A 14,824-nucleotide genomic window follows, 5' to 3' on the forward strand; every position below is an offset into this window, starting at 1 on the left:
ATGGCTGAAGAGAATTTAATGAAAATCGGAATGTAAAGTCGGGCGATGAACCGCTACAATCTAGGCTATAAATTATTTTGATCACGCTGAGTGAAATGGTAGTTTAGGGGAAGGCCTGAAATTTAATTCTCAAATATTTATGTTATTAGTGGTCGTTTCCTAATGAAAATCGCTAGACAAAGAAGGGAAATAATTCGCTACAATATAGGCTATACAAACTGAGAACAATGGTAGTTTAGGGGAAGGCCTAAAATTTAATTGTCAAATATTTATTTTATTAGTGGTCGTATCTTCACGAAAATTGGTATGCAAAGTCGGGGAATAGGTCGCTATAATCTAGGCTATCAATAATGTTATTCGCACAGAGTGAAATGGTAGTTTAGGGGAAGGCCTGAAATGTATTCTATATATATAAAATAAGAGTTTTGTCTGTACATTGCTCAGAATTTGAAAAGAATGGTATTTCTGTATCGGTCATGTCCACAGTAACAAGAAAATGCATTTTTTACTTTTCCGTAATGTCTGTCTGTATGTACACGCATCACGAGAAAACGGCTGAAGAGAATTTAATGAAAATCGGAATGTAAAGTCGGATGATGAAGCGCTACAATCTAGGCTATAACTTACTTTAATCACGCTGAGTGAAATGGTAGTTTAGGGGAAGGCCTGAAATTTAATTCTCAAATATTTGTTATTAGCGGTCGTGTCTTAATGAAAATCGGTATGCAAAGCCGGGGTAATAAGTCGATATAATCTAGGCCATAAATAATTGTATTCACGCTGAGTGAAATGGCAGTTTAGGGAATGCCTAAAATTTAATTTTCAAATATTTATATTATTAGTGGTCGTATCTTAATTGAAATCGGTAGACAAAGATGGGAAATAAGTCGCTACAATATAGGACATACATAATTGTATTCACGCCGAGGAAAATGGTAGTTTAGGGGAAGGCCTAAAATTTAATTCTCAAATATTTATTATATTAGTGGCCGTATCTTCACGAAAATTGGTATGCAAAGTCGGGAAATAAGTCGCTATAATCTAGGTCATCAATAATTGTATTCATACTGAGTGAAATGGTAGTTTAGGGGAAGGCCTGAAATGTAATCTCTCTCTCTCTATATATATATATAAATAAGAGTTTTGTCTGTACATTGCTCGGAATTTGAAAAGAATGGTATTTCTGTATCAGTCATGTCCACAGTAACAAGGAAATGCATTTTTTACTTTTCCATAATTTCTGTCTGTATGTATGTATGTACACGTATCACGAGAAAACGGCTGAAGAGAATTTAATGAAATTCGGCATGTAATGTCGGGTGATGAACCTCTACAATCTAGGCTATAAATTATTTTATTCACGCTGAGTAAAATGGTAGTTTAGGGGAAGGCCTGAAATGTAATTCTCAAATAAGTTATTTATGTTATTAGTGGTCGTATTGATAAATACTACATAACTAACATAACTTTAGTTATGTCGTAAATTAGCAGTAGTTATGTAAGAAGTTATTCAATTTCCGATCACTTATGTCTTATACATTGTTACCGTACCGCATATAATAAGAGATATTCATGAATTTGGATTTTTGTTACTAAGTGAATATCAGCGCCGAGTCACGAGAAAATGGGTAAACAGAATTTAGTGAAAATCGGTATGTAAAGTCTGAGAATAAGGAACTACAGTCTACGATATAAATAATTTTGTTAAGACACCCTAATATCACAGAGTCCAAAGAAAACTAATGTGAAGGCCTGCAATATAGAAAGCTCATAAACTTTATCAACAATAACATTACATTGACCATTGTTTGTTGTGATGTGCTTTTTGTCTTCTGTTTCCTCTCATCCCCGATAGATAGGATTGCTGCAGCGTACCGAGGTTCTTTTAATTTGCTTGACGTTGCACCGACACAGGTAGGTCTTATGGCGACGATGGGATAGGAAATGAATAGTGGTGTGAAGGAAGCGGCCTTGGCTTTATGGTACAGCCTGGTGTGACTGGTGTGAAAATGGGGAACCACGGAATACCATATTCAGGGTTGCCGGCAGTGGGGGTTCGAATCCACTATCTCCTGGATGCAAGCTCACAGCTGCGCGCCCCTAACCACGCAGGCAACTCGCCTGGTCATACCGACTGTAACAGCCTGCCTGTATATTGGTGGGAAGTAGCTGGGGAGTAAGATAACTTTCTTCTTTAGCATGTCATTCCTCTGGTTCATCATAGTATTCGAGCTATTCAATCCCTACTCTGAGGCACTTGTTGGAATGAGTAGTGTGCATATTTAACGGAATAATGACAGAGGAGTGTTCACGGCAGTCTGCGACCTGGTTATTCCAGCTCTGGAACTTTGGACTCTTAGATCGGCACCGTAGTACGGTTCGTTGAAAGTGAGAAAGTGTGCGGTTTTTCATTTGATCGAGTATTTTATATGATAACATTGCTTTCAATCGCTACATTCCTACTGATGTTTCTGTAATGACCTATGTTGAATTCAGTTAGGAAAACCACCAAGTCAGTCTTTCTGACAATCCCGTAGCGAAGCACGGGTACATCAGCTAGTTCAAAAGACTAAACTTCTTTGAAAACGCGTGAGTCAACATCAAGGCCCTACATCAGGAGGCAATTATGTTAAAAATACACTGTGTAGCTGGCGCATTCTGAAACCAGTGTCACTTAATGGTCTAGGTAGGTTGAATGAAATACTGGTAATGCATTGTTCATTTACATAAAACTGTTAAGTTTAACAATGCCAACGCTTGTCTAGCTGTTTGTTTCAATGGCTGGTCATCAGTGTATGCGGCAACAGAGAAGCATGAGTCAACATTACAGCAATGAGACTGCTCGGCAAGCTAGGTGTAGTGTCAGTCTTTGGACAGATTGCTAGTACATTTGTAGTAACCACGTGGGAGATGTACACTTGCTCTATGATATATTCCAGTCTCCACGATAATTACTTTTACATAAGTGAATAGTCGTCAGACATGGGTAAGAAAATTGGGAGTTACAATGCACAGTTTTAAATTAACAGCGATCGTGTTTGCAGAAAATAATGGCATCTGTGCTGCAGCACGACTTTTATATATAGCCACTGCATGTATGCCACTCCTGTAAACTAAAAGAACAGTTGCAGTGAGCCAAGAAGACAGTTTTGTCACTTTGGGTACCAAAATCAGGCTAGTAACAAGAAAATGAAAAAAAAAAAAACTATTAAAATATGTTTTGTAACTGGATTAAGAAAAGACAGCCATTCATTTTTGCATGAAATGCTACAGTTACTGTTGATAAACTTAACCACAACAGGTATTTTATTTGATCCTGTATTGACTTGTCTGAATCTATTAAAGAAACTGAACTGACATCACTGATGAAGGGAATGGATGATTTTACTGAAACCTGTCTGTCTGATAGGTCATCAGCCCAGAGGCTGGTTGGATCCTCAAGTAGCACCACCAAAGGCTATGCAGTTATAGGAAAACCACAAAAACCAATGGCACAGCCCAAATGAGGCGTACTAGACAAGGTGAGGAGTGAGGTAGTTTGCCATTGCTTTCCTCACTGGACCAGAAGGTGCTACTGCAGCATGACTGATCCTATGAGCAACATCTTTCATAACACTCAGACACTAGTTGTGCTCCATATGTAATTACTTAGCGCCACCCATACACCAGCAGCTTCCATATTTTCACAGCCATGGATGAGACTGGGATTTCGGTGGAAGCTACACTTTGCTCTGGCCAAGAGACGGATACAAAAATACTGCATCCATCAAGAAATGGCAACAGGCGGTATCCTGAAACATATGATAAAATAAATAATTTTCGATCATTATACGGTGTATTGAAAAAAAGTACAAAATTAGCATTTGATCATTTAAGGAATAAAAAGAAGAAAAAAGTAAAACTTGAAGATCTTAAATTTATTTAGGTATTCACATTCAATTCAACAAAACATTAAATTTTATGTAATGATCATTTTCATAATAATTCATTAGTTTCTTTATTCATTGATATGGTGAATTAGGATACAATACTTATTTAAATTGTAAGAAAAACAAAAGATAGTGTTATATTGTTTTTTTCCTTGAGCTGACATCACTGATGAAGGGAATGGATGATTTTCCTGAAACATGTATGAGAAAATAAATAATTTTCTATCATAAGGTGTAATGACAAGGTGGACTCAACATAAACCTATTTTAAATAGTTTCTTTAATAGATGCTGCAGTTAAATGAGATCCCAGAGAAAAGCAATGTAGGAATCTCACATTTTAAAGGAAGTAAAAGGTGGCTGCGTAGATTTATAAAGAGGAACAATCATCCTGTTTGAACAAGAACATTTTAATACCTGTGATTTTCAAAGGATCATACCAAAAAAGCAGTGGAATTCCATCAGTATTTTAGGTTCAAAATGAAATTTGCATGATTTTTCTCTCCCTATTTTCTGAGGTTAAAAGTTTCTTAACAAATAGAAAAATTACGCGAGTAAATACGGTACATTCTGATGTAAAAAAAGCATAGTCTTACATTCGGATCAATATGGTATGTTGTATAATTTCATCCAAAACAGGATCACACAAAGATTTCCATCAAATTATTTTACAAAAATGCCAGGCTGAGAAGCTGAGGCAGTACAGTGCTGGCCTTCTGAGTGGGTTCAATCCTGGCTCAGCCCAGTGGTATTTGAAGGAGCTTGTGTCAGTAGATTTACCAGCATGTAAAAGAACTCCAAGAACATCAATAATGATATGGTGAACATTCTAACACCAAAGATTGTTAACATTACCAATGCGAGACATAATTTTACAGTCTATAATAATAAAAGGAAGTGTTGTTTTGTGTGTGTGTGTATGTGTGCAATGCCCAGCCAAATCTACGATATGCAGAGATCTGAAATGTTTAAATAGGTGCATGGAAGGGGGTTCCAAATGCACCTTGCAGCTGGATTTTTCATTTTTGCGTTTGTTGGCGAGTTATAAACGAAAAACTGGCAGAAAACATGTGTTGGGATACGACAATCCAACATACTACCAGGATTAAATCAATAGATTCACCATTGCTAGGCAACGTATATAAGTAATAACAAGTCAGGAGCCATTTTAAGTCCATGGGGTAGGAAGCCATTTTCGGGCCCCGATACGAGGAGCCATATTCAGTCCGTAATATCTGGAAGTGTTTGTCTGTGTGTATGAGTGCGATGCCGAGCCAAATCTACAGCATGCAGAGATCTAAAATTTTTAACATAGGCGTATTTTCAGATGAATCTTTATACAGGCTTTTGCTATACCAGCAATAAAATGTAAACCGTACTTTCTTTCAACTAATTCCATTTTATATTTTATTATTTTATTTATAGGAAAAAATATAGTACACAAGAAAGGTAATAATAAACAAGGAATAGTAATACATATATATCAGTCAAGGTGCTATTTTAAGTCAATGGCACAGGAAGTCATTTCCATTCAGTCCATGATATCCGGAAGTCTTTTACTGTGTGTATGCATGTGATGCACAGCCAAATGTACAGTATGCCGACATATGAAATTTTTAACGTATGTTGACACAGCATTTCTTTGTTTTTTTACAACTTGTTTTACGTCACACCGACACAGATAGGTCTTATGGCGACAATGGGAGAGGAAAGGCTTAGGAATGGGAAGGAAGCGGCCGTGGCCTTAATTAAGGTACAGCCCCAGCATTTGCCTGGTGTTACTGCCAACAGTGGGGTTCAAACCCACTATCTCCCGGATGCAAGCTCACAGCTGCACGTCCAACTCGCCCGGTCACAGCATTTCGCTGATCATGCATGGCTGTATCAAAGAATCATTCCTGCTCCAAGAAATAAGCTGTCAACGTCATCAACAAACAACTTTCACAAGAACTACCCTATGTTCCACAAATTTAAAAGACTATCAACACGACATGCAATACTGGTGAGGCTGTCAACTACATGAAAGAGCTTTTGAACAACTTTGAGACCTGGAGTACCCTTGAACATCTTACAGCAGATGATTGTGGCACTGATTATCACTCTCAGGAATATAAACCCTCCTTCCCTCTGCAACAGAACACGATTCTCAGTCAAGAAAATGATGCCGAATATTTTTGAAGCAGCCATCACGACTGGACATGCCATGGGTGAAGTAGTATTCATTCCTCTGATTTAAATCAGCCCTTCAATGAACAGTTTCAATTTAGACATCTGTAGTTCCCCGTTTGTTTGAGTTTTGCTATGTGCATCAACAAGGCACAAGGACAATCGCTTAAAGTTGTAGGACATCTTCAGAAACGGTGCTTCTTCCATGGTCAACTGTACAAGAGTTGTTCAAGAGTTGGAAAGACAAACACACTTCTTAGCTTCAAATGGAAGGATACTTAAAATAGTTTATCTGGAAGCTCTATAAAGAAAAATTAGTTGTATTTGATGTAATATATATATATATATATATACAGTGGAACCCCGCTTAATCAAACTTCGTTTAACGGAAACCTGGCTTAACCAAAATGCTCTGGCAAAATTGTATTTTAATATTTTGTTTTTACCATCTTGTTCTTAGCCATTGATATTAGTAATTCTCTTGCTATATGTGCTGAGAGCTACTAGGCAAACCCTATTTTTATATTATGACTTATGCCAGAATACACGTGTAGCATAAAACAAAACAGTTTCTTACCCTCTAGTTACTTCCATGAAACATATTTTTTTGAACAAGCAGGAATATTATTATTATTATTATTATTACTGTATAATTATTTTCATTATCATTATTATTATTACTGTACTATTCTTCATGAAGATTATGCGGACGATTCCGAACTTGAGATTAGCAGTTCTGAGTATCGAGTTACATTAGATGATGCATTTAATGCATTGGAGGTAAGATTGATTTTGAATTGTTATTGAAATACAGAAGCACACGGTTTAATTACAGTCTGTTATAAAATTACTGTATACAGTATTCAGCTCAGTAGTAAAAAAAAAGCTTCCGTATTTCAGATTGCTTTGCGCTTTGTTGAAGAAAGCACTGAATCTACACCAGCTGATGTATTGTTGATTAAACGGTGGCAAAACATAGCTGCACGACAGCGCTGCACTAAGAAAATTCAGAAGAAAATCACAATGAGTGACATTATGTAAACATCTTATTGTTAATATACAGTATTCACCTTTGCTTAACAGAGTTTATGCATTTTTATTTCGACACTTAATTTCCGAACATATTTACCATGTGTCATCTGAAAAAACGCGTGAACCGAAGTGGCTCCACCCCCTTTATTTTGGATAAACGGGGTTCTACTGTAATATATATATATATTTTATTTTATATAATACGTCAAAGTCCTCTGAGGAATAGAGACACGTTCAGATCAGCCCTTAAAATTAAAAGAAAAATAGATTGCACCCAGCTAATCAACAACGAAAATTACCAGTAAGCAACTGAAAAAATAAAAATTACAGATAAACTTGAAGACTTAGTACATAACCTTAAACAAATTGCAGAAGACATGGCTCCAATTAAACCACGTAATAGACACCAATGGTGGAACAGTGAATGTGATAAAACAGTGGAGCAAAGACACCAGGCATGGCTATTACATCAGTCCCAAAAATCAGAAATAACCTATCAAAATCTAGTTAAACAGAGAATAGAAACTACCCAAGTCTTAAGAGTATAAAAAGACAGCATCACAAGGACACACTGCAGTTAACTGAAAAACAATTCAATAAAACTCAATCAAGGGACTACTACAAAATCTTCAGAAAACAGCTCCAAAAAAAATGAACCCCCGACCCTACTGATGAAGGATGAAAATAGAAAGCTGGCTCATAACAATAAAGACAATGCAGAAATTCTGGCTAAATATTTCAACAAGCTTTCAAATTGTGAGAAACCTACAGAACTCCTTCATTTGGACACCAACACCCCGATTACACCATCAGAGAACATCAATCCCCCCCCACAATAAAGGAAGTCTACCAAGCAGTGAATAAATTAGAAAACTACAAAGTGCCAGGAGAAGATCAGACCTTTGCGGAAATCTGGAAATAAGCAGGAAGATCAGCAAAAGTTGCCTTCCATCAACAACGTATCTCTATCTGGATTAAAGAACTACCAGAACACTGGACAACAGCCCTCATTCACCCAATGCACAAAAAAAGGAGACAAAACCGACCCTAATAACTACAGGGGAATCTCGCTCCTATACATAACATATAAAATATTTTCAATAAGAACTAGGAGAATATCAAGGAGGTTTCAGACTCTGGAGGAGCTGTCCTGATCAGATCATGAGTCTTAAGTTGATAATGGACTATAACAGGAGAAGAAACAGAGATATGTAGATTTCAAGAAAGCTTACGATTGCATCTATAGAAAATATCAGTTTAAAATTTTAAGACACCTTAGTCTACACCCAAAATTAATAAACATGATAAAAATGACTCTCACTAACACCAAATCAAAAGAGGTTTAGGGGTGAAATATCAGAGACATTTGAAATTAAAATGGGACTACGGCAGGGTAGAAATGGTAATGGGGGAATGGTTTAGGAAATGTCTCCCAAAAATAAAGACTGGCCAAAAAATCAAAACAAACTGCCTGGGTTTCACCGACAATTTAGCGTTACTAGCAGTGGACATAAAAGAAGCAATAACCCAGATATCAGAACTTCAAAACATTGCATACAAAATTGGCCTCAAAATATAATTTGAAAAAAACAGAAATTATGCCCCAAAAACCAACACAACTAAAAGAAGTTACCATAAATGGTAATAAAATCAAAATAGCACCTCAATTTAAATTTTTTTTTTTTTTTTTTTTTTTGCTAGTTGCTTTACGTCGCACCGACACAGATAGGTCTTATGGCGACGATGGGACAGGGAAGGGCTAGGAGTGGGAAGGAAGTGGCCGTGGCCTTAATTAAGGTACAGCCCCAGCATTTGCCTGGTGTGAAAATAAGAAACCACAGAAAACCATTTTCAGGGCTGCCGACAGTGGGGTTCGGACTTTAAATATCTTGGAGAAGTAATAAAACATAAACTAAATGAAAAAATCTCAATCCAAACAAGAACAAATAGATAAGCTAAAGCACAGAAATTAACATGGGATATCTACAAAAAGGAATGTCTATCAATAAATGCAAAAATAAAACACAACACAGTTATAAAACTGGAAGCTATATATGCAGCAGAAACACTTTTTCACCTGAAAAAACAATCAAAGACTGACAGACTTCAGAAAATTGAAAGGAGGATTGGAAGAACCTGCATCAACAAAAAATACCAGAAAGATGGACAGTGGCGGATAATACCTAACAAAGTTGTGTACAAAGAGCTAGAACCCATTACAGATACTATGTGTATGAGGAGACTGGGATTCTTTGGACATATCATAAGGATGCAGAATTCAAGACTTCTGAAACAATATAGTACAACACAATCTCGTCTCAAAAACTACCACAACAGGATGTAAATGGATCAGAGAAGTAAGAGAGGATCTGAAGGAAATAGGCTTTATAATGGAATACACCACAAATAAGATAAAATTGAATACACAACGCAAGAATACAAACCTCTGCTTTACCCTTACACAAAACAAACCAACAACACACATATTTTCAACTGAGGAAGGGGCACAAAGATCGGAGCGTCTGAAGAGGTACTGGGAGGATCACAAAGCACGAATAATCCCTTCAAAGAGACCTGAACGATGGACTGACTAAAGTGATCCTATGCGGCCATAAAAGAAGAAAAAAAAAAAAAAAGAAGAAGATAATACCAGCTGTAGTGCCCTCTGCTCGGGTACTTTAAAAATGTTTACATTTAGGATTTGTATTACCCGTTTGAAATGAATTATTCTAGACGTCTTTATTGTGACATTGATTGATAGTTTACAAACTCTTTCGTAGATTTAGAAATATTACTTTTATAATTTTAAGTTTTAATTTGAGGTTATTTAGTTTTGCACCCTAGATTGTTTGGGAAGTAGTTGGTTCTTTCAAATAAATAACAGAAGTAAGTTATAACCGTACATATTTACACATCGCGCTATTGATATGATGTACACGATTCCAGCTGTCACCGAGACTGTCACCAATCAGCCTAGGGACTCCGAAAACTATGGAATCAACACTCCTCTCTGTCATTTTAGACATTTTGTTTTTCATCCCTTCTGAACCCCCATGCATAACTTGACTTAAACAGCATTCAGTGTGTCATAATTACCGTAATCTCAGCAAACCCTGTAAACTATGGATTCAACATTAATAACAGTTGGCTTTGATTATTTTTGTATGTCATCCCCTCTCCTAATTGGTAGATGAAGAATGGGATACTCTAAAGAAGGTTGTGGTTGGTACAGCGGAAAAAGTATGTGGACGACAGAGTCAAATAAGAAAACCTAAAGAAACTGCCTGGTGGAATGATGATATTAAAAAGGCTATCAATGACAGAAACCGTGCAAGAAGATCCTTATATCAAGCAAGAACGCGGGGAGATCAACATGAAATAGAGGAGAAGCTGTCACTTTACAGAAAGAAAAAATTACAGGTCAAACAGTTGGTTGTGCTGAAAAGCAGAAATGCAAGGAATATCTGGCTACCAAAATAACGCAGGATGGAAATAAAAAACTGTTATACAGTAAAGAATAGAAGAACTCAAAATGAATCTATCCAATCTGTAGAACTTCCTAATGGTGAGGTGACTAGGGATAAGACCAAAATATTACAGGAGTTCCAAAGGCACTTTGAAACTTTGCTGAACAGTTATGAAAATGTCACTCCATTAGACGACGAACCTTATGATTTTGGCAGCACAAATACCACTAGTCTGACATGGTTGGAAGTAGAGACAGCAATATCTAAGCTGAAAAACAACACATCAACTGGATCAGATGAATTAAGTGTTGAGATGATCAAAGCACTAGGAGAGGTAGGACAACAGTGGATGTACAGGGTACTAAATAGAATCTGGAAAGAGAATGTAATACCCAATGACTGGAAGCAAGGAGTCATCATTCCATTGTTGAAAAAAGGTGATAGAAAGAAATGTACCAACTACAGAGGTATAACTCTGCTGTCACATGGCCTCAAAATCTACGAATCCATCCTTGAGAGCAGGATTAGAAAATATGTTGAACCTACAGTTGAGGAGGAACAACATGGATTTAGACCTCATAGATCAACTATAGACCTCATTTCTGCCACCAGAATGCTGTATGAGAAGTATTGGGAGAAAGGTAAAACACTTATAACTGTTTTTCTGGACATCGAGAAAGCATACGGCCATGTACCACGCAGGCATATATGGGAATGTTTGAAACGTAAAAAAGTGCCCAATGACATCATAGCATGAGTACAACGATTACGGGATGAAACCAAGCGTTGTGTCCAGGTCCAGGATGGAAGGTCAGGTTGGTTTGAAATGAAGAGTGGAGTCCAGCAAGGAAGTTGTCTTTCACCACTTCTCTTCATAATCATAATGGATAAAGTTTTAAAAGCAGTTAAGAGAAAGGATCCAACAACTAATGCCCTGGTTTTTGCTGATGATGTAATGGTATGGGGTGAGACAGAAGCGGAAGTACAAACTATTAGATCTTTGGCATGAAGCTTTTACAACCTTAGGTCTCAAAATCAGCCAAATGAAGACAGTTGGCTTGGTGATGAGTAGAAACTCTTCAACTGTTCATCTAAGAATTGGAGATGAGGAGATGGATATTGTAGACAACTTCCAGTATTTAGGTAGTGTTCTGTCATCAGACAATACCATACATCAAGAGATTAGTAAGAGAATATAGAAAGCTTCCAAATTCTATCACGCTGTACGTCAAATACTTTGGGATGAAACACTTCCGCTAGTTTCCAAAATCAGTTTGTACAAAATATATCTAGTACCTATACTGACGTATGGCCTGGAAGCAGCAACACTTACTGGACCAGCAAAGAGTCATCTTCAGGCTACAGAAATGAAGTTCCTCCGTTCTTGTCTACAAAAAACAAAAATGGATAAAATAAGGAATCTGGATATCCGACAACAGCTTGGATTGGAAAGAAGCTTGCTGGAGACTCTAGAAGTGAAGAGATTGCAATGGTATGGTCACATGAAGAGAATGAATCCTCACAGGACTCCTCGAACATACTTTGACCACAATGTTCCTGGGAAGAGGCCAAGAGGAAGACCTCGTGATGTTTGGGAAAAACAGATAATGAAGGACCTTGAAATTAGAGATGTGAAGTGGTGTCACATATATGAGCAACATCTGTGGATGGATAGAACAAACTGGAAGAGGCTCGTACACAACCGCACCTGGCTTGCTGGAGCAAAGAAATGATGATGATGATCCCCTCTCCCCACAGTATTTTTTCCTGATGGTAGGTCATGTGTGTATCAAGTTTGCTTGAGAGCTATGTTGGAACATACACACAAACATCCATAATCTCAGTTATTTTGGACATTTTCTTTCCCACCACTTCCTATCCCCCATGCGGATGGGGCTGAACTTGACTTAAACGGTATCTGGAGTGCTACTATTCTTCTCAACGACCCCAAAAACTATGGATTCTACATTAATATGGATCGTTTCTCCCTTGCGAACCATGTGACCTTGCTGCGGTGGTGAGGCTTCAGTGTCCCAACAAAGCAGATAGCCGAGCAGCGGGTGCAACCATATCGGATGGGTATCTGTCGAGAGACCAGGCAAACGAATGATTCATCGAAAGAGGGGTAGCAGCCTTTCGGAAGTTGCAAGAGCAGCAGTCTAGATGATTGACTGATACGGCCTTGTAATAATACTCAACACGGCTTAGCTGTGTTGATACTGCTACACGCCTGAAAGCAATGGGAAACTACAGCTGTAACTAACTCCCGAGGACATGCAGCTCTCTCTGTATGAATGATATTCTGATGATGGCTTCCTCCCAGGTAAAATAGCCCCCCATTTGGATCTCTGGGTGGGGACTACACGAAAGGGGGGCAATTGTCAGAAAGATGGATAATGACATTCTGCAAATCGGAGCGTGTAATGTTAGAAGTTTGAATCATTGTGGTAGGTTAGAGAAACTGAAAAGGGAGATAGGTAGACTAAAGTTAGATGTAGTTGGTATCAGTGAAGTACATTGGCAGGAATGGCAGGAAGAACAGAATTTTTGGTCAGGTGACTACAGAATTATCAACACAAAATCAAACAGGGTAAATGCAGGAGTTGGTTTAAAAATAAGAAAATAGGACAGCAGGTAAGCTATTACGACCAGCATAGTGAAAGGATTATTGTTGTCAAGATAGATACAAAACCAATACCCACCACAATAGTGCAGGTCTATATGCCTCCTAGTTCAGCAGATGATGATGAAATCAAAAGAACATATGAAGAGACAGAAGATTTAATACAATATGTAAAGGGTGACAAGAATAAAATTGTGATGGGAGACTGGAATGAAGTGGTAGGCCAAGGAAGAGAAGGTAATACAGTAGGAGAATTTGGATTGGGACAAAGGAATGAAAGAAGAAGTCGACTGGTTGAATTCTGCAATAATCATAATTTAGTCCTTGCTAATACTTGGTTCAAACACCACAAACGACAGCTGCAGACATGGAGACACTGGAAGGTATCAAATAGACTTCATTATGATTACGCAGAGATTCAGAAACCAGGTGCTGTATTGCAAAACTTTCCCAGAAGCAGACATGGACTCTGACCACAACTTGTTGGTCATGAAATGTCATCTGAAGTTGAAGATATTGGAGAAAGGAAGGAATGCAAGGAGATGGGATCTAAACAAATTGAAAGAAAAGAGTGTGAGGGACTGTTTCAAGGAACATGTTGCACAAAGACTAAATGTAAAGGCTGAAGGAAACACAATAGAGGAAGAATGGACAGTTGTGAACAATGAGATCAGTAAGGCTGCTGAAGAAATGTTAGGAAGAAAGGATAAACTAAGAATCAATGGATAACTCAGGAGAGACTAGACCTGACTGATGAACGACAAAAGTACAAGAATGCAGAAAGGAATACAGGTGATTAAAGAAAGAACGAAGTGGATAGGAAGTGCAAGACAGCTAAGGAAGAATGGCTGAAGGAGAAGTGCAAGGATGTTGAAGGTTGTATGGTCCTACGAAAAGTGGATGCTGCATACAGGAAAATCAAGGAAACTTTTGGAGAAAAGAAAACTAGGTGCATGAATATTAAGAGTTCAGATGGAAAACCACTTCTAGGGAAAGAAGACAAGGCAGAAAGGATGGCAGGAACATATCCAACAATTGTATCAAGTTAAAGAGGTAGATGATATGGTTCTGGAACAAGAAGAGGCTGTTGATGCTGATGAAATTGGAGATCCAATTTTGAGGTCAGAATATGACAGAGCTTTGAGAGACCTAAACAGGAACAAGGCACCTGGAATTTATGACATTCCCTCTGAATTACTGACTGCCTTTGGACAAACTAGCATGGCGAGGTTATTCATTTAGTGTGTAAGATGTATAAGACAGGAAAAGTGCCATTTGATTTTCGGCAGAATGTTGTTATACCTATTCCCAAGCAAGCCGGTGCTGACAAGTGTGAAAACTACCACACCATTAGTTTAGTATCTCACACCTGCAAAATGTTAATATGTATTATTTATGGAAGAATGGAAAGACAAGTTGAAACCGAGTTGGGAGAAGATCAATTTGGCTTCAGAAGAAATGTAGGAACACGTGAAGCAATCCTGACTTTATGTCTGATCTTAGAGAATCTAATTAAGAAGGACAAGCCCACATACATTATGTTTGAAGATCTTGAAAAGTCATTTGATAATGTTGATTGAACCAAGCTATTTGAGATTCTGAAGGTGA

The 14,824-nt window shown here is 37.7% G+C and overlaps 1 protein-coding gene across 1 annotated transcript in view; it reads right to left on the minus strand.

The window, feature by feature from the left end:
• Positions 1 to 3,916: 3,916 nt before the first annotated feature.
• LOC136857684 (triadin) overlaps positions 3,917 to 14,824 on the minus strand; it is a 222,052-nt gene continuing 211,144 nt past the window's right edge. Inside the window, exon 4 of the mRNA XM_067136535.2 lies at positions 3,917 to 4,120. Within this exon, the coding sequence (XP_066992636.2) occupies positions 4,065 to 4,120 (56 nt within the window). The 3' untranslated portion in view covers positions 3,917 to 4,064. The remainder of the gene's footprint in view (positions 4,121 to 14,824) is intronic.

Source organism: Anabrus simplex, chromosome 1 (assembly GCF_040414725.1).
Source record: "Anabrus simplex isolate iqAnaSimp1 chromosome 1, ASM4041472v1, whole genome shotgun sequence".
NCBI lineage: Eukaryota > Metazoa > Arthropoda > Insecta > Orthoptera > Tettigoniidae > Anabrus > Anabrus simplex.